Source organism: Muntiacus reevesi, chromosome 1 (assembly GCF_963930625.1).
Source record: "Muntiacus reevesi chromosome 1, mMunRee1.1, whole genome shotgun sequence".
NCBI classification, from domain to species: Eukaryota; Metazoa; Chordata; class Mammalia; order Artiodactyla; family Cervidae; genus Muntiacus; species Muntiacus reevesi.
In genome coordinates this window covers 96,870,354-96,893,608 of record NC_089249.1, presented here as the reverse complement: position 1 = coordinate 96,893,608, position 23,255 = coordinate 96,870,354, and the positions used below count along the sequence as shown (strand labels likewise).

General features: G+C 40.7%; 1 protein-coding gene across 1 annotated transcript in view; it reads right to left on the bottom strand.

The window, feature by feature from the left end:
- The window catches only part of LOC136145503 (mitochondrial adenyl nucleotide antiporter SLC25A24-like), a 92,106-nt gene extending 71,781 nt beyond the window's left edge, over window positions 1-20,325 (bottom strand). The window contains exons 1-3 of the mRNA XM_065903856.1: window positions 20,149-20,325; window positions 9,959-9,967; window positions 4,892-5,018 (exon numbers count right to left, since the gene is read on the bottom strand). Of these exons, the coding sequence (XP_065759928.1) occupies window positions 4,892-5,018; window positions 9,959-9,967; window positions 20,149-20,325 (313 nt within the window). The remainder of the gene's footprint in view (window positions 1-4,891; window positions 5,019-9,958; window positions 9,968-20,148) is intronic.
- Between the last annotated feature and the right edge of the window lie 2,930 nt (window positions 20,326-23,255).

The window sequence follows — 23,255 nt, the reverse complement described above, 5'->3', positions numbered from 1 at the left end:
ATAATAGTATGCAATCAGAGTTTGGTTCAACACATTGGTTCTTCTGCTGGTTTTGCCTGGGTCAGTCATGTGAATTCAGTCATCTAGAGATTTGACCATAGCTGAAAATCCAAGATGGCTTCACTCACATGTCTTTTACATCAGATGGAAATGTAGAACAGTTGGAAATGAAATGGGCATCTCTGTTCATTTGGTCTCATTAGCTTGTGGCTTTTTTCTGGTGGCTCAGGGTGTTCAAGAGCAAGAATTCCAAGAGGACAAGTCCCAGTGTGCAAGTACTTATTAAGCCTTGCTAATGTCCTAATGCAGGCCAAGAGCAAGAATTCCAAGAGGACAAGTCCCAGTGTGCAAGTACTTATTAAGCCTTGCTAATGTCCTAATGCAAGGCCATGTAGAACTGGACATGATCTGGAACAAAGGGTTGGTTCAAAATTCAGAAAGGAATACTTCAAGGATATATACTGTCACCCTGCTTATTTAACTTCTATGCAGAGTGCATCATGCTAAATGCCAGGCTGGATGAATACCAAGCTGGAATCAAGATTGCTGGGAGAAATATCAATAACTTCAGAAATGCAGATGACACCACCCTAATGGCAGAAAGAGAATAGCAGCTAAAGAGCCTCTTGATGAGGGTGAAAGAGGAGAGTGAAAAAGCTGGCTTAAAACTCAACATTCAATAAACTAAGATCATGACATCCGGTCCCATCACTTCGAGACAAAAAGAAGGGGAAAAATGGAAACTGGCAGACTTTATTTTCTTGGACTTCAAAATCACTGCAAATGGTAACTGCAGCCATGAAATTAAAAGACACTTGCTCCTTGGAAGAAAAACTATGACAAACCTAGATAGTGTATTAAAAAACTGAGACATCACTTTGCCAACAAAGGTCCATCTAATCAAAGCTATGGTTTTTCCAGTAGTCATGTATGGATGTGAGAGTTGGACTATAAAGAAGGCTGAGGATTGAAGAATTGATGCTTTTGAACCGTAGTGTTGGAAAAGACTCTTGATAGTGCCTTGGACAGCAAGGAGATCAAAGCAGTCAATCCTAAAAGAAATCAACCTTGAATATTCATTGGAAAGACTGATGTTGAAGCTGAAGCTCCAATACTTTGGCCACTTGACGCAAAGAGCCAACTCACTGGAAAAGATCCTGATGCTGGGAAAGATTGAGGGCAGGAGGAGAAGGGGATGACAGAGGATGGGATGGTTGAATGGCATCACCCACTCAATAGACATGAATTTGAGTAAACTCCAGGAGATAGTGAAAGTGAGGGAAGCCTGTCATGCTGCAGTCCATGGGTTTGCAAAGAGTGGGACACGACTCAGCAACTGAACAATAACAACAATGTCCTAATGGTTGAAGCAAGTCAACTGGCCAAGCCCAGGTCAATGTGGTTCAGGGTTACACAAAGGCATAAACCCTGCTAGATGAGGTTCACTGAAATATCAAATGTATTACTTAGCATTTCTGTTCTCATATGTAAAAGGTAGCTGCTATGAGGATTGCATGAGACAAAAATAAGATATAGAAGATAAAGCAGCTAAAACAGGCATGACAGATGGTAAAGTACAAAAAATTCTAGCTTCTTTCCCACCATTTTCCCAAACTAAAAAAAAAAAAAAAAGACTCCTTCCAAAAAAGAATCTTAATGATGAAATTATGTCTAATAATTACTTCATTTCACATATTTATGACCACATTCCAAGGACATTCTGGCTCAGCAGAAGTAGGGACTCAGATACTTCTTGACAGAAGTTAAGCAGATCAGTTCACATTGGGCCTTGAATGCTTCCAGCTAGTGAATTTGATAGTATAGTACACCAGCCCACAAGCATCCTCTTGCCTCCATTGATTGGCATAAGGCCTGGAAACCCTCCTGGGACACAGAAAATGCAGTGGTAAAAATTGAATCCTACTATTAATGTTTTAAACATAGTAATATGTGATGAACTGAGAGAGTCTCAACAGTGTTGTTAGGAAGGACAAGAAGGGAAAAGATATGATGTACAGAGCCAGATCCAATAATAGGATTTGGGGGGAAAGATCAGTTCCACGGTCAATGATGTACACCAGGTATCAGAAATTACCCTAACCCAGCCAACCTGGAAACACTCTTGGAGAAAGTGGCAGCAAGTTCATATGAATTTAAAAAGTTGTACTTTGAGGCCCAAAATATTCTGGCATTGGACAATTTCTGATTATGCAAATAAGAAGGAGGAGTGTATTTGCTTCCTAGGGAAGCTGTAACAAAGGACCACAATCTGGGTATCTTAAATAGGAATTTAAGCCAAAAGTGATTATTGGCCAAAATACAGCCAAAAAATGATGAAGGCCAAAAGTCTTAAACCAAGGTGTTGGCAGGGCCATGCTCCTTTGGAAGATGCTACGGAAGGATCTGTTCTGTATTTCTCTCCTAGTGTCTGGTAGTCTCAGGTATTCCTTGGCTTACAGACACATCACTCCAAGCCTGACTCCATTATCAAATGGCTACATCATATTATGTCCCTCTGTGTGTGTCTGTTCCTGTATCCAAATGTCCCCTTTATGTGACACCTGTCCTATTGGGCTTCCCTGGTGCTCAGACAGTAAATCTGCCTGTAATGCATGAGAGCTGGGTTTGATCTCTGGGTCGGAAAGATCCTCTGGAGAAGGGATAGGCTACCCACTCCAGTATTCTTGGGCTTCCCTGGTGGCTCAGACAGTAAAGAATCTGCCTGCAATGCAGGAGATCCGGGTTTGATCCCTGTGTTTGGAAGATCCCCTGGAGAAGCGCATGGCTACCCACTCCAGTATTCTTGCCTAGAGAATTCCATGGACAGAGGGTATTGGGCATACCCTAATGACCTCATTTTTCTTGGTTACTTCTATAAAGACCTATTTCCAAATAAGATCACAGTCTGAGATCTGGGGGCTAGGACTTCAACTTATCTTTTAGGGGTACACAATTCACTCCATTGGAGAAGGAAATGGCAACTTACTCCAGTATTCTTGCCTGGGAAAACCCTATGGACAGAGGAACCTGGGGGGCTACAGTCCATGGGGTCACTAAGAGTCAAACACAAACTAGTGACTAAACAACAACAAATGAAATCTGTAAGAGAGGAGGCACTCCATTTCATACCCACAAAAAGCATCATGGCCAAGGTAAACTGGCTGAGCGTTACGGAAGTGTGGTCACTGAGGAGGCAGCGATGATGACACAAAGCGAGCGCCTGAATCAGAACAGTGCCTCTGCAGGTCCGCTCGGGCCTGCGCTCTGCAGTTCAGGTGGGCGGCAGCTCTGGTAGCCACAGGAGAGCTTCACACCCACTGTCACAGCTCTGATGCTAAAAACAAAAGAAGCCAGTGGGAATTCAGACAAGAGCTTTTCCAGAATGGTGCCACTTCAGGACTTGGCTGTGATGTTCTAGTTTGACCAGTCAAGGCAGACGTTAAAAGATCTATATTGCTAATCATTACATTACTTTGGATGGCCATCTAGCCTCAGAAAGAGTATTTTCTATTATTACCAAGAGCTATAAGCACTGATTTTCAGAGACATTAGTAATATTATATTTTTTTACTAGGGGTTTTCTACTTTCACTGATTATGATACAGTGTATTTTCAGCTTACAAATGATGACCATGGTGGTAACCATCAATAATGGGGTGAAATTCTAGAAGAGCACAAGAACAGAACTATTAGTCTTAGATCAACAGCAAATGATGACCAGGTTTAATTCACAGATATGAATGAGTAGTACTTCAAGCTTCTGGATATTATTTAAGTAGGAGGGCCCACAAAGGCCTAAACTTTCTCCTGGAAGGTAAATGGAAGCTTGAAACCTATGGTTTGATATTAAGGGAAATACAACCACTTCTGTGCTTATAGGTCACTAACGCTTGTGACATTCAGGTTACACTTTGTCTTACAAAGAATCCATCAGTGAAATCCTTAAAACATCTTTTCTGGTATACTCAGAATTTTTCAATTAAAATATGACTTTACAGAATTTTTAAATTAATATGTATGTTTCATAAATAAAGTAAAATCAATTTCTAATTACCCATGATGAATTAGTCATATGCAAATGCAGAAATGGTATTCTACTTTTACATTTAGTCTCTTTAAGGATTTGTACCAAAGTGAGAGTATTCCTTTCCTCTGCAAATCAGCATAGATATTGATTGTATGTATAAAAGACTGGAAACATTCCAAATGTCTAACAATATGGGATTGATTAGATACATCTACTCACCAAATGAATATTTCAAAGTCATTAAAAACTATGTTTGCAAAGAACATTAAATGAAGTGAAATGCTTACACTGACATTAAAAGAAAAAAGTAGGACATCAAACTATACATACAGTGTGACCACAAATTCACTTAAAGAGAAAAAGACCAAGAAAGAGACAGAAACAAAAAGTCTAAAAGGAAATATAAAAATATATTAAAATGTTAAGCCTGATCTCTAGACAGCAAGGTCACAAGTAACTCTTTCTTTCTTTCTGTTATCTATCTGTGTTAACTAACTTTCCTACAACTGAAATATTTTCAAAATCAGCTAGAAAACAACAAATATAATGATTTTAATCACCATGATACTTTTAGCTCATATACTGCAAAAATAGCGAAGAGGTTTACTTACTAAGCCAAGAAGTTTTAAATTCAGAAGACAAAAAACAATTTTATTAAAAATATGACTACCCCACAGAAATTTTAATACTAATAAATATCATTCACATATTACTCTTAGAAATTACAAAATTACTACAAGACAAGTAATAGATATAATTGAGTATTTGATAGTGGGAGTAAGTTAAAAGCTAGTAAAAACATCCTTTAGTATTCACAGTTATCATTAATGTTAATCTAACTGTGGATAAAACACACACACACACCATCATCATTTTTGTCCAGACTATTAAATGCCAGCGTCATTTTTCTCTCGTGGTCTTTAAGGTAGCGCATAAAATCTTCAAAGTTCAATCCGGAATCAGCATTGGTATCTACAGTTTTATAAATATCCTATAAGAAAGAAGAAACTCATTACAGAGATATATAGCAAGTAAAGCTACTATACTATGTTAACATTGGCACTTTCACTCATACTAATTACGATTTCTACCCACATCCATTGTCATAGTTTTTCAGTCACAGCTACAAAGCTAAATACATTAGGTGATTTTTTAAATTTATTCAATACTGAAGTCAAAAGTCATTTCAAGTAATTATGAGTCTTACATGTAGTAAGTGTTTACCTAAGGTAAAAAATGAATGCCATATACCTTGAGGGAATAAAGATACTAAGGTATATAGTCTTTGCAATCAGAGACCTCACACTCCATTAAACTCAATGGGATAAAATATGTGAAATTCCAATATGACCCATAGATTATGATTTGAGATGTAGCTTTATGAAGAGTGTATATTCAAACCTCACTAAGGTGTTCTGTTTTTTTGAACAAAAAACTAATAATTTTAAAATGCATTATCATATATATTTCTATAAGTTTCCTATCTCAAGGGTATAGATCATGTCTTATTCATCTTTGTACCATAAATGCCTAGCATAGAGTAAGACATACCAAGGTCTTTAATCTATATTTGTTGAATTAATACTGTGAACTGGGCAATGCACTATGTGGCAGGGATTAAAAGACAAGAGGATGCAGTCTCTGCCCTGAAGGAAATTACAGACTAGCAGAGACCATTCACATAATAAAAGAGAATTTGTTAGGTGATGTGATAGAAATGTATTCAAGGTACAGTGGATTGTGGGAGGATTTAGGAGAGTCTTCAAAGAGGGAGAGGACTTGAACTGAGAACTACAAAGAATAATTGGCATTAGCTGGGCAGACCAATGGGACAGGGCATTCCAAGAATGTGTAACAGTATTTGTAAGCAGGCAGAACATATATTAGTTAGAAAAAATACAATAATAATGACAATGATAACAGCTAATATTTATTGAGCACTTCCTTTTAAGCACTTTATATATATATATACAATCTCATTTAATCATTATAACAACCCGAAATAGTTCTAATTTGCTAAGGACAAAATGCAAGGGAGAAAAGTAGGAGATAAGGTAGGCAGGGGAGAGATCATGAGAACTTACATGTCACAAAATGGATTCCAAATTAATTCTGTAGGTAGTATTTCCCAGTAAGTGGGATGATATATGGGGCTTACATGGAAACAATATTAACATTAAATCACGGTGAGAAAATTATTCATGTTTAATTGCCTTCCAACCCTTCTGATTACATCATGGAGAATATCTGTTTGGAGCCAATGTCTCAATACTTCTCAACTTTAAAAAAATCCAAGAATAGTAGCAACCCCTTGCCCCATCTTCTGCACTTTCAGTTGTTGTTGTTCAGTCACTAAATCATGCCCCACTCTTTGCAATCCCATGGACTGCAGCACACCAGACTCCTCTGTCCTCCACTATCTCCTGGAGTTTGCTCAAATTCATGTCCATTGAGTCAGTGATGCTATTGAACCACCTTATTCTCTGCTGCTGCCTTCTCCTTGTGCCTTCAATCTTCCCTGGCATCAAGGTCTTTTCCAATGAGTTGGCTCTTTGCATCAGCTGGCCAAAGTATTGAATATTTGCATCAGTGCTTCCAATGAATATTCAGGGTTGATTTCCTTTGGGATAGACTGGTTTAGTCTCCCTGCAGTCTCCTTGCAGTCTAAGGGACTCTCAACAGTCTTGTCCAGCACCACAGTTTGAAAGCATCAATTCTTCAGTGTTCAGTCTTCTTTATGGTTCAACTGTCATATCTGTACATGACTACTGGAAAAACCACAGCTTTGACTATATGCACCTTTGTCAGGAAAGTGATTTCTTTGCTTTTTAAAACACTGTCTAGGTTTGTCCTAGCTTTCCTTCCAAGGAGCAAGTGTCTTTTAATTTCATGGCCGCAGTCACCATCCACAGGGATTGTGGAGCCCAAGAAAATAAAATCTGTCACTGTTTCTACTTTTTTCCCTTCTATCTGCCATGAAGTGATGACACCGGGTGCCATGAGCTTAGTTTTTTTAATGTTAAGTTTCAAGCTGGCTTTTTCACTCTCCTCTTTCACCCTCATCAAGAAGCTCTTTAGTTCCTCTTCACTTTCTGCCATTAGAGTGGCATCATCTGCATATCTGAGGTTGTTGATATTTTTCAATTTTGTTACCCATGGTCAACTATAGTCTGAAAATATTAAATGAAAAATTCCAGAAATAATAAATTTTAGATTAAGCACCGTTCTGAGTAGTGTGATGAAATCTCACTCCATCAGGTTCCATCCTGCCCAGGATGTGAATTATCCCTTTGCCTAGATATCCCATTCCTTATTCACTTACTAGCCATCAATCTAGATTATCATGTTGCCTGTCATAGTGTCACAGTTCTTCCATTCGAATAACACTTATTTTACTTAGTAGTAGCCCCAAAACACAAGAGTGGTAATGCTGAAAATTTGGATATGCCCAAGAGATGCCATTGGAGAAGGAAATGGAAACCCACTCCAGTACTCTTGTCTGGAAAATCCTATGGACAGGGGAGTCTGGCAGGCTACAGTCCACGGAGTTGCAAAGAGTCAGACATGACTGAGCAAGTTTACTTTTACTAAGAGATGCCATAAAATGCTTCCTTTAAGTAAAAAGGGGAAAGTTCTTGACTAATAAAGAAAGAAAAAAAAAAACCTGTATACTGAGGTTGCTAAGATCTACAGTATGAATAAATTTTCTATCAGTAAAACTGTGAAGAAGGAAAAAGAAGTTCACGCTAGTTTTGCTGTCACACCTGAAACCGCAAAAGTTACGGCCATAGTGTGTGGTAAGTGCTTAGTTAAAACAGAAACAGAATTAAATTGTACAGTACAATATTCTGAGAGAAAGACCATATTCATAACTTTGTTTTAAATTATTTAACTATACTCAATTTACAATATTGTGTTAGTTTCATGCATACAACTTTAGATACTTTTCCATTACAGCTATTACAGGATATTAAATACAGATCCTGTGCTAAATAAATAAATAAATTAAATAAATCCTGTTTATCTGTTTTATATATAATGGTTGCTGCTGCTGCTAAGTCGCTTCAGTCATGTCCGACTCTGTGCGACCCCATAGACGGCAGCCCACCAGGCTCCTCCACCCATGGGATTTTCCAGGCAAGAGTACTGGAGTGGGTTGCCACTGCCTTCTCCAATATATAATGGTATGTAACTATTAATCCCATACTCCTAATTTACCCCCCGCCCCGAATTTTCCCCTTTGGTAACCATAAGTGTGTTTTCTGTCTGTGAGTTTGCTTCTGTTTTCCAAATAAGTTCACCTGTATTATTATTTTTAGATTCCATATATAAGTGATACCACATAATACTTGCTTTTTCTCTGCCTGATTCACTTCACTTAGTATGATAATCTCTATGTCCATCTGTGCGGTGCTCAGTTGCTCAGTTGTGTCTGACTCTTTAACGACCTCATGGACATAGCCCGCCAGGCTCCTCTGTCCCTGGGATTTCCCAGGCAAGAATACTGGAGTGGGTTGCCATTTCCTCCTCCAGGGAATCTTTCCAACCCAGGGATCAAATCTGCGTCTTCTGTTTCTCTTGCACTGCAAGTGGATTCTCTACCATTGAGCCACTGGGGAAGCCCATGATCCATCTATGTTGTTGCAAATGGCATATTTCATTCATTTTATGTTTGAGTAATATTCCATTATATATGTACCATATCCTCTTTATCCATTCATCTGTTGATTGACACTAAGGTTGCTTCCATGTTCTAGCTTTTGTAAATAGTACTTCCATGAACACTGAGGTGCATATATCTTTTCAAATTAGAGTTTTTGTCTTTCCCAGATATATGCCCTGGAGTGGGGCTGCTGGATCATATCATAACCCTATTTTTAGTTTTTTAAGGAAACTTCATACTGTTTTATATAGTGGTCCACCAATTTAATAGTGTAGGATGATTCCCTTTTCTCCACACTCTTTCCAGTATTTATTATTTATTCTTTTTGACGATGGTCATTCTGACTGGTATGAGGTGATACCTTATTGTAGCTTTGATTTGCATCTCTCTTAGCAGGGCTTCCCTGGTGGCTCAGGTGGCAAAGAATCCACCTGCAATGCAGGAGACCTGGGTTCGATCCCTGAGTTGGGAAGATCCCCTGGAGGAGGGCATGGCAACCTACTCCAGTATTCTTACCTGGAGAATCCCATGGACAAAGGAACCTGGCAGACTACAGTTCATGGGGTCACAAAAAGTTGGACATGACTGAGCAACTAAGCACAATAATTATCAATCACATTCTCATAACTTTTATTACAGTATATTGTTATAATTGTTCTATATTTTATCATTGAAAAGGTGAAAGTGCTGGTCGTTCAGTTGTATGATTCTGGTGCATATTTTATGCTTATTTTAGACCAGGGAACTGACATTAGACAAAAAGCAAATTTGAACAATTTTCTTATTAAGAGTTCAAAATGAGTCATAAGGCAGCAGAGACAACTTGCAACATCAACAATGCATTTGGCCCAGGAACTGCTAATGAACATACAGTGCAGTGGTGGTTCAAGAAGTTTTGCAAAGGAGATGAGAGGCTTAAAGATGAGGAACACAGTGGCTGGCCATCGGAAGTTGACAATGACCAACTGAGAGGATCATTGAAGCTGATCCTCTTACAACTACATGAGAAATTACCAAAGAACTCAATGTCGACCATTTGTTGGTCATTCAGCATATGAAGCAAAAACAACCTGTATAATCCAGCACACCTTTCCTCATCAGAGAAGGATATAATATAGGGACCAAAGCCCCAGCTTGGAGTACCTTTTGTGTTGTACCTCACTCTTGATGTCTAGCATGTCTATCATAGCATCCTGGTCCTCACACATTCCTCAGATACAACCAACAACAAGGTACACACCTATATTAAATTGCTCGAGGTTACAAACTTCCTCCATCTTGACAAATCCCTTAGTTAAAATCAGTCTTCACCTTATGAGATCTCTTAGCAGACCTCTCGGTCCTATGTAATAACTCCCTCCTTGAGATATTTGACTCACATTGGCTCCCAAGAGATCACACACTCCTGATTTCCTTTAACTTTATTAAGTGCTGCTTTTCAGAGTTGTACATCGGCTCTTCCTGATCTCAAAATGTTGCAGCGATCCAGTGTTCAGTCCTCAGACCACTTCTCTATGTACACCTTCTAGGCGATCTCATCCAATATCAAAGCTTTGCATGTATAATGCTGATCACATACATCTCTAACCCTGACACCTCCTCAGAGATTCAGGCTCAAATACAAAGCTACTATTTGATATATCCACTTGGATGTTTAAAAGAAACCTCCAATATCCACACTAAGAACTCTTTATTAACCACTTATCCTACCTCACTACTCTCCAATTCTGCCTGATTTTAGCAAACAGCACCATTATCCATTCATTTTTTCAAATTGAAAATCCTGGAGTCATTCTTTTTTTTTTTTTTTCCATTTCTTTTTATTAGTTGGAGGCTAATTACTTTACAATATTGAATCCACCTGCAATGTTGGAGTCATTCTTGACTTCCTCTTATACCTCACAGTCCAAATCCAATTAACCAATGAATCCTATCAGCATTACTTTCAAAATTTATCACTCTAGTAAATTCTATAGTGCACTGCCCACCAATCCCCCTCAGGACTGAGAGTAGCTGTCAGTATTAACAACTGACAGCTTTCAGTTGAGTCCCTCCCTTCATGTCACCCCGGGCTGGAAAGATTTACCTTGCCTAAAGTCATTCCCTAGGAACAACCCACATTCAATAAATGGGGGAGGGGGTGAAGAAGGCAGGGGACAGGTAACAAAGGCCTGGTCTTGCTGACTTAAGATGGGACAACTCTTTTTTTTAATATTTACTTGTTTCTTTATTTGCTGCAAGAGATCTTTGATCTTTCAGACTCTCTAGTTGCAGTGCGCAGGCTTAGTTGCTCCACAGCATATAGGATCTTAGTCCCCTGACCAGGGATCAAACCCACAGTCCCCATACTGCATGGTGGATTCTTAACCACTGGACCACCAGGGATGTCCCAAGATATCACAATTCTTAAGGGCCTATGTAATAAGTCCCTCCTTGAGATATTTGACTCACATTGGCTCCCAAGGAACTCTTAAGATCCAGAGATCCTCTTGAATTGTCTAAAGCCTCTGTTGTAATTCCATCACAGTTCAACTTCTCCCTCTGTCCACTCCTGCTTCTGCCAGCCCTCTCAGGTACTGCCCCTAGGAGCACTTCCCAATAAACTTCTCAAGAATGAATCTGTGTAGTAGAGGCAGTTCTTATGGAATACAACCTATGGCAGCTGGTGCCACAAATGCTCTTAGGATGCTGACTGTGCACAAAACACCATCACTGGTGGTAGATGATGAACTGGGATGGGAAGAGAATGCACTGGCTAATTATAAAAACTATATAATTGGATGGATGTTGATGGAAGCATCACTGCACTAGAAAAAAACAATGAAAGGCTGAGAATAATACAGCACCAAAAATGGGGTATATACATACCATGGAATATTAATCAGCCTTAAAAAGGAATGATTCTAACATATGCTACAACATAGAGGGAAGTGAAGTGAAGTGAAGTGAAAGTCACTCAGTCGTGTCCGACTCTTTGCAACCCCACACACTATACAGTCCATGGAATTCTGTAGGCCAGAATACTGGAGTGTGTAGCCATTCCCTTCCAGGGAATCTTCCCAACCCAGGAATCAAACCCAGGTCTCCTACTTTGCAAGCAGATTCTTTACCAGCTGAGCCACCAGAGAAGATACATGGATGGATAGTGAGGATATTATGCTAAGTGAAGTAAGTCAGTCACAAAAAGACAAATACTATATGATTCCACTTCCATGAGATACACAGAGTCGTCAGAATCATAGAGACAAAAAGTAGAATGGTGACTGTCAAGGCCAGGAAGAAGAAGGGAATGAGGAGTTACTGTTTAATGGGTGTAGAGTTTCCATTTTAAAGATGGAAGAGTTCCTGATGGATAGTGGTGATAATTGCACAAATGAATATTATTATCAAATGTATTTAATGTAATTAAATATTAAATGTATTCAATATAAAAATTAAATACAAACATTAACAAAGCTAGTGGAGGTAATGGAAATCCAGGTGAGCTATTTCAAATTCTAAAATATGATGCTGTGAAAGTGCTGCACTCAATATGTCAGCAAATTTGGAAAACTCAACAGTGGCCAGAGGACTGGAAAAGGTCAGTTTTCATTCCAGTCCCAAAGAAAGACAATATCAAAGAATGCTCAAACTACCACACAATTGCACTCATCTCACACACTAGCAAAGTAATATTCAAAATTTTCTAAGCCAGGCTTTAGCAATATGTGAATCGTGAACTTCCAGATGTTCAAGCTGGTTTTAGAAAAGGCAGAGGAGCCAGAGATCAAACTGCCAACATCTATTGATCATCAAAAAGGCAAGAGAGTTCCAAAAGCACATTTATTTCTGCTTTATTGACTGTGCCAGAGCCTTGACTGTGTGGATCACAATAAACTGTGGAAAATTCTGAAAGAGATGGGAATACCAGACCACCTGACCTGCCTCTTGAGAAACCTGTATCCAGGTCAGGAAGCAACAGTTAGAACTGGACATGGACCAACAGACTGGTTCCAAATAGGAAAAGAAGTACGTCAAGGCTGTATATTGTCTCCCTGCTTATTTAACTTATAGGTAGAGTACATCATGAGAAACACTGGGCTGGATGAAGCACAAGCTGGAATCAAGATTGCTGGGAAAAATATCAATAACCTCAGATACTCAGATGACACCATCCTATTGCAGAAAGTGAAGAAGAAGTAAAGAGCCTCTTGATGAAAGTGAAAGAGGAGAGTGAAAAAGTTGGCTCAACATTCAGAAAACTAAGATCATGGGATCTGGTACCATCACTTCATGGCAAATAGATGGGGAAACAGTGGAAACGGTGTCTGACTTAATTTTGGGGGGCTCCAAAATGACTGCATATGGTGGATGCAGCCATGAAATTAAAAGACGCTTACTCCTTGGAAGAAAAGTTATGACCAACCTAGACAGCATATTAAAAAGCAGAGACATTACTTTGTCAAAAAAAGGTCTGTCTAGTCAAGCCTATGCTTTTTCCAGTGGTCATGTATGGATGTAAGAGTTGGACTATAACAAAAGCTGAATGCTGAAGAATTGATGCTTTTGAACTGTGGTGTTGGAGAAGACTCTTGAGAGTCCCTTGGACTGCAAGGAGATCCAACCAGCCCATCCTAAAGGAGATCAGTCCTGGGTGTTCATTGGAAGGACTGATGCTGAAGCTTAAACTCCAATACTTTTGCCACCTGACGTGAAGAGCTGACTCATTGGAAAAGACCCTGATGCTGGGAAAGATTGAGGGCAGGAGGAAAGGGGGATGACAGAGGATGAGATGGTTGAATGGCATCACCGACTCAATGGACACAAGTTTGGATAAATTCCCGGAGTTAGTGATGGACAGGAAGGCCTGGCGTGCTGCGGTTCATGGGGTCGCAAAGAGTCGGACACGACTGAGCGACTGAACTGAACTGAATATAAAAATGTATTTTATACCCATTTGAATGCAAAGTTCCAAAGAACAGCAAGGAGAGATAAGAAAGCCTTCCTCAATGATCAATGCACAACGCAAAGTAATAGAGGAAAACAATGGAATTGGAAAGACTAGAGATCTCTTCAAGAAAATTAGAGATACCAAAGGAACATTTCATGCAAAGATGGGCACAATAAAGGACAGAAATGGTATAGACCTAACAGAAGCAGAAGATATTAAGAAGAGGTGGCAAGAATACACACAAGAACTATACAAAAAATATCTTCATGACCCAGATAACCATGATAGTATTGAAGAGGAAAAGTTAAAATTTTACATAACCTCCTGCTCATTCTGCCTTTGTAACTCAGCTTGCTCCTTACAAAGTCTGGATCACGTAGGTCATGTAGTCTATGAAAGTGGGGACTTACAATACTAGGAACTGGAGCTTATCTCACTCACCCTTGTCCTGCTCTTTGCAATTGCCCAGCCCCTGCAAACCTGCTTAAACATGCCTGTCCATGTAAAGGTCAGGCATCCCCCTTCCCATCTTGACTGCCGTTCCTATGTGCGTGACATCCCTTAGTTTAAACCAGCCTATTAGCAGCTAGTGTTGCCCAATATAGTCTGTCTATAAAAATTCTATAACCCTTTCATTCGGGGCTTAGAGCTTGAAGTGTTAACTCCCCTGGGCCTGCAGGCATAATAAACCTGAGTTCTCCAACTCTCTGAGTGTGCTGCTTGGTTTCTCGAGTACTGGTTTCTGCAATAGTGTGACCACTCACCTAGAGCCAGACATCGTGGAATGCAAAGTTAAGTGGGCCTTAGAAAGCATCACTACGAACAAAGTTAGTGGACGTGATAGAATTCCACTTGAGCTATTTCAAATACTAAAAGATGATGCTGTGAAAGTGCTGCACTCAATATGTCAGCAAATTTGGAAAACTCAGCAGTAGCCACAGAACTGAAAAGGTCGATTTTCATTTCAATCCCAAAGAAAGGAAATGCCAAAGAATATTCAAACTACCGCACAATTGCATTCATCTCACACGCTAGCAAAGTAATACTCAAAATCCTCCAAACCAGGCTTGAACAGTATGTGAATTGCGAACTTCCAAATGTTCAACCTGGTTTTAGAAAATGCAGAGGAACCAGAGATAAAATTGCCAACATCAATTGGATCATAGAAAAAGCAAGAGAGTTCCAGAAAAACATCTACTTCTGCTTCATTGACTACGCCAAAGCCTTTGACTGTGTGGATCACAACAAACTGTGAAAAATTCTTTAAGGAGATGGGAATATCAGACCACCTTACCTGCCTCCTGAGAAATCTGTATGCAGGTCAAGAAGCAACAGTTAGAACTGGACATAGAACAACAGACTGGTTCCAAATCAGGAAAGGAGTACATCAAGGCTGCATATTGTCACCCTGTTTATTTAACATATGCAAAGTACATGATGTGAAATGCTGGGCTGGATGAAACACAAGCTAGAATAAAGACTGTTGGGAGAAATATCAATAACTTCAGATATGCAGATGACACCACCCTACTGCAGAAAGTGAAGAAGAACTAAAGAGCCTCTTAATTAATTTGAAAGGCGAGAGTGAAAACGTTGGCTTAAAATTCAACATTCAGAAAACTAAGATCATGGCATCTGGTCCCATCACTTCATGGCAAATGGATGGGGAAACAATGAGAGACTTTATTTTGTGGGGCTCCAAAATCACTGCAGATGGTGACTGCAGCCATGAAATTAAAAGACGCTTGCTTCTTGGAAGAAAAGCTATGGCCAACCTAGACAACATATTTAAAAGCAGAGACATTACTTTGCCAACAAAGGTCCATCTAGTCAAAGCTATGGTTTTTCCAGAAGTCATGTATGGATGTGAGAATTCGGCTATACAGAAAGCTGAGTGCCAAAAAATTGATGCTTTTGAATGGTAGTGTTGGAGAAGACTCTTGAGAGTCCCTTAGACTGCAAGGAGATCCAACCAGTCTGTCCTAGAGGAAATCAGTCCTGGGTGTTCATTGGAAGGACTGATGCTGAAGCTGAAACTCCAATACTTTGGCCAACTGATGCAAAGAACTGACTCATCAGAAAAGACCCTGATTCTGGGAAAGACTGAAGGCAGGAGGAGAAGGAGACAACAGAGGATGAGACGGTTGGATGGTATCACCAACTCGATGGACATGAGTTTGAATAAGCTCCAGAAGTTGGTGATGGACAGGGAAGCCTGGCTGCTGCAGTCTGTGGGGTCACAAGAGTCAGACACAACTGAGTGACTGAACTGAACTGATTTAATACCACTGAACTGTACACTTAAAAGTGGTTTAAGATGCTAAATTTTATAATACATGAATTTTTATCACCATTTTAAAAATTGGGAAAAAAACCAGTATCACTTCCTAACAGCAGAGATTAGTACTATCCCTAAAGACTTACTAAGAAATTTAGGGGTGTGGTCCCCACCACTTAACTCACTGGTATAAAGGAGGATGACAGTGGATGACTTCAAACTCAACCAAGTAGCAGACAAGTTAACTGTAGCTCTATATCCAGATGTGGTATTTACTAGAGCAGACTAACACAGCCTCAAGGACATAGCATACAGCCATTGATCTGATGAATGCACAGTTTTCCATTTACCAAGAAGGATAACCAGAAGCAGTTGACATTCACGTGGGATGGGCAATAAATACGTTTAAATCTCCCACCTTCTGTCATAAAGGGAACTGATCCAACTACACATTCATAGAACAGCATGCTGGTCCTCTACATTGATGAAAACATGTTAAACAGACTTGGTAAACAAGAAGTAGCAATATGCTGGAAGCCTTGGTAAGATATATGCCTCCAGAGAATGAGAAATAATAAAGTCAATAAAGATTAAGGGGTCTACCACATCAATTAAGTATTTCCAAAACCAGTGGTCTGGGGTATGTCAGGATATATCCCACCACCATCATCAAAATAAAAGGGAAGTTACTGTATCTCATACCTCCCTAAGAAGAAAACACAACATCTGAGGCTTCTGAGTTCTGGAGGTAATGTATTTCAAGATTGAGAAAACTGCTCTGACTCACTTCTGAGAACCAGGAAAGGCTAACAGCATTCTTTGGGGACCATAATGGGCAAAAGCTCTTCAACATGTCCTAGTTATAGAGCAAGTGACCCTGCCTCTTGGGCCACCTGACCCAGCAGACTCTATGGTATTGAACATATCAGAAGTATGAAAAGATATTATGAGAAGTTTATAGTGAGCCCCCAAAGGAGAGTCTGCAGGAGAAAACTGTAACAGTTCCTGACATGCTATGGGGCCCTGGTAGAAACAAAGTACTTAAATATGGGACTTCAAATGATTACCCAGGGCTTCCCTAGTGGCTCCTGGTGAAGAATCTGCCTGCCAATGCAGGAGACATGGGTTTGATCCCTGGACCAGGAAGGAGGAGCCCACATGCCACAGAGCAACTGAGTCCAGACACCACACCTATTCAGCCTGTGCTCTAGAGCCCGGGAACTGCAACTACCAGAGCCCAGGTGCCCTAGAGCCCATGCTCTGCAACAAGAGAAGCCACTGCAACTAGAAGCCTGCACACCACAACTAGAGAGTAGCCCCCACTCGCTGCAACTAGAGAAAAGCCCATGCAGCAATGAAGACCTAGCACAGCCAAATTAAATATAAATGTAAAAAAAAAAAAAAAAAGATGTTAAAAAAAATAATAACAAAATTAAAATGAACACACAGCCATGGTTGACTATCATGAGCTGGGTTCTATCAGATTCACCAAGTCATAAGTTTTGGTGAGTCCAGGAGCAATCTACATAATAGAAGAGAACATCTGAGATCAAGCACAAGCAGAACCAGAGCGCAAACAAAACAAAGAATGGTTCGGATCTCCAAGCTTCACCACTGTTATACCATCACCTCTCTTTAAACTCATTCCTATAAATACATGGAAGTTCATTATTACCAGCCAACACAGGTGGAAAAAGGATGAGCTTGGTTCTTGGATGGGTTTCTGAGTATGTGAATGCAAACTGAAAATAGCTTGATGTGCACTATAATACCATTCAAGAACAGTCAGAGAAAAAAAAAAAGAAGAACAGTCCAGAAAGACAGCAATAAGGGGAAAGAGAGAAGAATGTCAAGTTGTGTACCTGATCACTTTATGTAGAAAGAGAAAAGGACAGAAATAACAATGTATAGAGACTTGTGGACAGTGGTGAGTAGCTTGTTTGGATGATCAGTAGCCTGGCAAGAAAAAGATTAAAAGATCAGAGACACAGAGATCTGGGGAGTATGCATGAGGATGGATCTATGGGAGTGAACACAAAGTAAAAATATCTTCATTTTGTACAGTTGCTACTGTGGAAGAGGTACAAAATAACCAAGTAGATACAGTGACCCAGTCAGCTGAAGTCAGCCACACTCTCTCATCAGCTGACATAACGAACAGCAGTACTGACACAGTAAACTCAGGGATGGAACAGCCATGGTGGTGGAGATAGACGCCATCCATGGATGCATATCCATCAGTATGGGTTCCACTTTCCAAGCCTAATATCACTACTGATGCTTCCAAATGCCCAACCTACTGCCATCAGAGACCGAAGCACATACATAAATAACAGCATCCTTTCAGAGAACCTACCAGCCACCGAGCAGCAAGTCCATTACCCTGAAGCTATTCTATCCTGAAAGGTACAGTGTTTCATCTTCATTGGAATTGACATACTCTAAGTATGTGTTTGCCTTACTTGCCTGCAGAGCCTCCGCTGGCAGGACAATCCAACAGTAAACGGTGTTTGATTTCACAACATGTGTATATAGAGTACACTGCACTGGACCAAATGTCCTATTATACTCCAAAGGGGCCATATAATGTTAACAGGACCCACCAGGCCTATCACATAAAGTACTAACCAGAAGCTACTGGCCTGCTGTACAGACAGAACAAGTAAGTGGTGCTCTTCCAAGTGAGGGCTTAAAGGTAATACCTTTCATGAGTGGCATACCATTTTCAAAGACACAGTGTACATACTAAAGCAGTATTCATGTTAATGTTCCTATATTCCTACCCCTCCTTTCTGATTCCTACCTCCCTCTCAGGTTTATTCTCTGATATCCCTTCTCAGGTAAGCAGAAGCCTAACACACTTGACAGACTGAGGTACAGGGTCCTGGAATTCTGGCCTAAGGATGTATAACCAGAGACTGTCCTAAGAGACAAGACCCAGGGACAAAAGAAAAATAAAGGCAAGGAGACAGTTTGCTTGGCATCAATCCGAAAAGACTAAGCAGAATAGGAGGATATAGGATTGAGATGAGAAAATCAAACCAGAGCAATACATTTTTGGAGTACAGAACTCAAGGAATTTCCTGAGCCATGCAAACCACTTGGACCTCTAATACACACATACACATACACACACATAACACACACATACACACACACACACACACACCTCACTGGTAGAGAGCTGAACAAGTAGGTTAATATCAGAAGACAGTCTTGCACTGGAAATAAAATGATTTTTTTCTCTTGGTATTCTGAAACTTCCATCTAAACCATTTTTAAATAATCAAGTCAAGATTCATCTAGAGAAGAAAGGCATCCCTAATTTAGGCAAAGTACTAAAACAATCAGCTGAAGAGTAAACCCATGGATCAAGGTCTGACTCCCCTTGGGTCCTTGGTGTGGGATTACAGCTCTGGGAACCCAGGTGTGCCTGTCATTTGAAGAAGACTGTGAAGCATGAATCGTGGGTGGTGAATGACTAGAGAAAAATCTTTGACTTCTGCATTGGCAAAGGCTAATGAGGCCTGTGAAATTCTGTGCCAGTTCAGTAAATGGTGAATGAGTCACCAGAAACCAAATCAGCATCTTCCAAAAACCCCAAGAGGAGGTTCTGGTGTTTGTTCAAAGTGATCACTCTAAGAAGATGGGCTACCTTTTCCCTCCTGAGAGGCTCACGTAAGTTATGCCTACCCAGGACCCTTGGGAGTGCCTCTGGAAAGGGCAAGTCTGGATTTGAGACAGGCTAGGACCTGGGACCCTTTGCGGAAGTGCTTGCATTTTCCTGGACAAACATCTCCTGGAGCAACAAAATACAAAGAAACTATGAAGGACTAAAAATAACTAAGTGGATGCACCCTGGAACAAATTATGGACAAGGTACAAAAAGACAAAAAACCCAACCACCACTTCTGAAGAACCTAGAGCAAAAACAGAGATACTGCCCAGGCCCCCATGCCAACGGGATGGGCAAACCACCTAAGCCACCCCTCCTGCCTGATGCCTGAACACATTCCTACCCTAACCCCATAGTAGGAATCATGTTGCTCCCGCCTCTGGGAGCGAGTAAGGAAATCTGTTACTTGTTTTCACTATATACCCTGTTGCAGCAGTGGCCCCAATAAAGCCTTGCCTGAATTTCCTGACTGACCTCTTATCAATTTTTATTGATTAGGGAAACCCAAGAATCCTGGTCCAGTAACACCTTTACCCTCTGCCCAGCACCCCTCCGGACCGGCGGGGCCACTCACCTCCCGGGCAAAAGAGGGGTTCCAGTTTTTCAGGCCCTCTTGGAGCTCCAAGATGTCCACCACGCCGTCCCCGTTGTGGTCCAGGTCTTGGAAAAGGATCTTGTAGTGTAAGTAGTCTTCCTCGTCGGTGTGGCAGCTCGCCGCGGGCAGCACGAAGCCCCGCAGCCAGCGCAGCATGGCCCGGCCGGCGCTGCCCCGCGGCGGCGGGGACCGCTGGCCGCCTCTCCTCCCGGCCCCAGGGAGGGCGTCCCGCCGGCGACCGCGACACCTGCCGCCTCCTCGACGCCGCGGCTGCTCAGAGCGGCGGGTCCGCGCGGTCAGCCGGGCTGCCGCAACCGCCCGACTCCAGCCACCGCGGTTCTCAGCCGCCTGAGGCAGAGAGTCCGCGCCAGTGGCTCTCGGGCGTCGCTTGAAGAGCCTCGTGGGGGAGGCCCTGGCCGGGTCGCCGCTGGAGCGTCCGCCCTCCCAGAAGTTGTAAGCTGAGGTGCCAAACGCGGCGGCCGGGACCTTCCAAGCCTAAGTCGACTTCGAGCGGAGGAGAGCTTGGGAGGGAGGAAGAACGCCTCCCTTGAGAGGGAGGGAGGCGTAGGCGTTCCTCCCCGCCCCCCGGCGGCATCTAAAGAGCGCGCGGGTGTCAAGGATCTTCCCGGCAAACAGTGCACCTGGGGCAGCAGGTCAGTGAGTGCTCTGAGCTGCACCTCTGCTGAGAGCGCCCAGTGCCACAGCGTAGGTCATCGCTTTGCAGTCGGGGCGCCGCTGACCCAGCGGAGGTAGAGCTAAAGAAAGTAGTCCTCCCCTAGCGGCCTTCGTCTCTGTCTCTCTCTTCCCCTCCCTGGGAACCTGAGGTTGTTTCCAAGAACCTATCTCCTCTTCAACTCCCACTTTTCTCCTGGATCCACTGCAGTCTCATCTCAGCCACCACCACCTACCTAACTGAATTTCCTCGTCACAGAATCCAGAGGACACTAAAATGCTTGCTTTACTTAATCCCAGTACTGTTTAAGACACTACTGACCACGCCCTCCATCCTGAAATATTTAACTTTTTACTTTGTCTTCTGGAACATCACATATTTCTGCCATTCCTGCAACCCACTCCAGTATTCTTGCCTGGAAAATCCCATGGACGGAGGAGCCTGGTAGGCTACAGTCCATGGGGCGGCAAAAAGTCAGACACGACTAAGCGACTTCACTTTCTTATACTCTCTTGCAGGCTCCCACAAAAAGAGCCTGAAATCATCTACAGTTGAGGCTGTACAGAATTGCAGTAGATAGGGTTGAGGGAGTAGGTAAAAAAACTAGTTCTGTAATTTGTTGCACTGAATCTTTGCACCCTCAATCCCTAGTCATATCCTTTGAAAGTCAATGGCATAATCTAATGACAAGCCCACCAGTGTTTTGAAAAGTTTTCTTGTAAAATTCCACAGACCACAGAATAAAATTCACTTATTTTTCAAAATAACAGTTTAAGATGTTATTTATTCCATCAGTTTTTATACCATTTGTTATTAATAAGTGTTAAAGATATAAAAATAAAGAACATTGAATCTGCTCTCATAGCAGCTCACCATCTAGTGTGCTCTAGGTGTGTAACCAAATAAAATTCAACCTAATAAACATATGCTTTATATTAGATATAGTGAAGTGAAGTCGCTCAGTTGTGTCCAACTCTTTGCGACCCCATGGACTGTAGCCTACCAGGCTCCTCTGTCCATGGGATTCTCCAGGCAAGAATACTGGAGTGGGTTGCCATTTCCTTCTCCAATATTAGATACAAAGCATATATAAATAAAGATAACCGAGATGTGACTATACATGATAAAATACATGTTATTTAAATGAATGAGATTTAGGAATTAATAAACAGAAGGCTATTAATAAAGCTTTTAGAAAACATTCTAAGTAATAGGAAAATGTAAATATTAAGGACTTTTTCTTTAAAAGATAATTAACTGTCAAAAACAAAATATATTGTGGAACTTATGTAGAAGTAAAATGTATGACAGCAGTAGGAAAAAGGATGGTAGAGAAGACATAGACGTATACTACTAAAAGGTTCTCACATTATATGTGAGGTAGTATACGTTTAAATGGAGGAGGACCTGGCAACCCACTCCAGTATTCTGCCTGGAGAATCCCCATGGACAGAGGAACCTGGCAGGCTACAGTCCATAGAGTTGCAAAGAGTTGGACATGACTGAAGCGACAGCATAAATTTAAAATTGCATGCTAGAAACCCTAGAGCAACCATTGAAAAAACATGGAAGTATAGCTAATAAACCAATAGAAGAGATAGAATACCAAAAAACACTGAATTAATACAAAAGAATATAAGAGAGGAAAATGAAAAAGAACAGTTGAGATAAGCAAAACAAGATGTGGGACTTAAAACCATGTCAATAATTATTCTATATGCTTCAATAAAGACAGAGCAAACAAGACCCAACTATATATTTTCTAAAAAACTGAGATATAAAGATACGAATAGGTTAAAAGTAAATGGATGGACAGAAAAACACTGATCTTGAGGAAGCTGGGGTAGCTATATTAATATTAACCAAAGAAGACTTCAAGACAACAAAGACATTTTATAATCTTAGGAGGGTTTATTCACCAAGATGGTATACCAATCATAAAGTATATGTAGCTAATAACAAAGCTTGAAATTACATAAAGTAAAAATGGACAGACTGCAAAGTAAAATAGATACATCCACAATTAGAGCCAAACAATTGACAGAATGAAGAAATTGTCAATAGGGTATAAAATACTTCAGTAATATGATCAACATTATTTTCAACTGCACATGTAAAGTTGAAAGACTAAGGAAGATCATATGCTGGGCCATAAAGCAAGTCAATAAGTTAAATGACTGAAATCATACAGAGTATTTCTTTGATGACAATAAAATTAAATTAGGAATCAATCACAAAAAGATAGTGAAGACTACACAAACACTTGGAAATTAAATGATTTACTTCTAAATAATACATGGGTCAAAGAAGAAATCACAGGAAAAATCAGAATACATTTTGAACTGAATGATAATGAAAGCATATCAAAACATGTAGAATACAGCTAAACTAGTAGTAAAGTAATGCTCAAAAT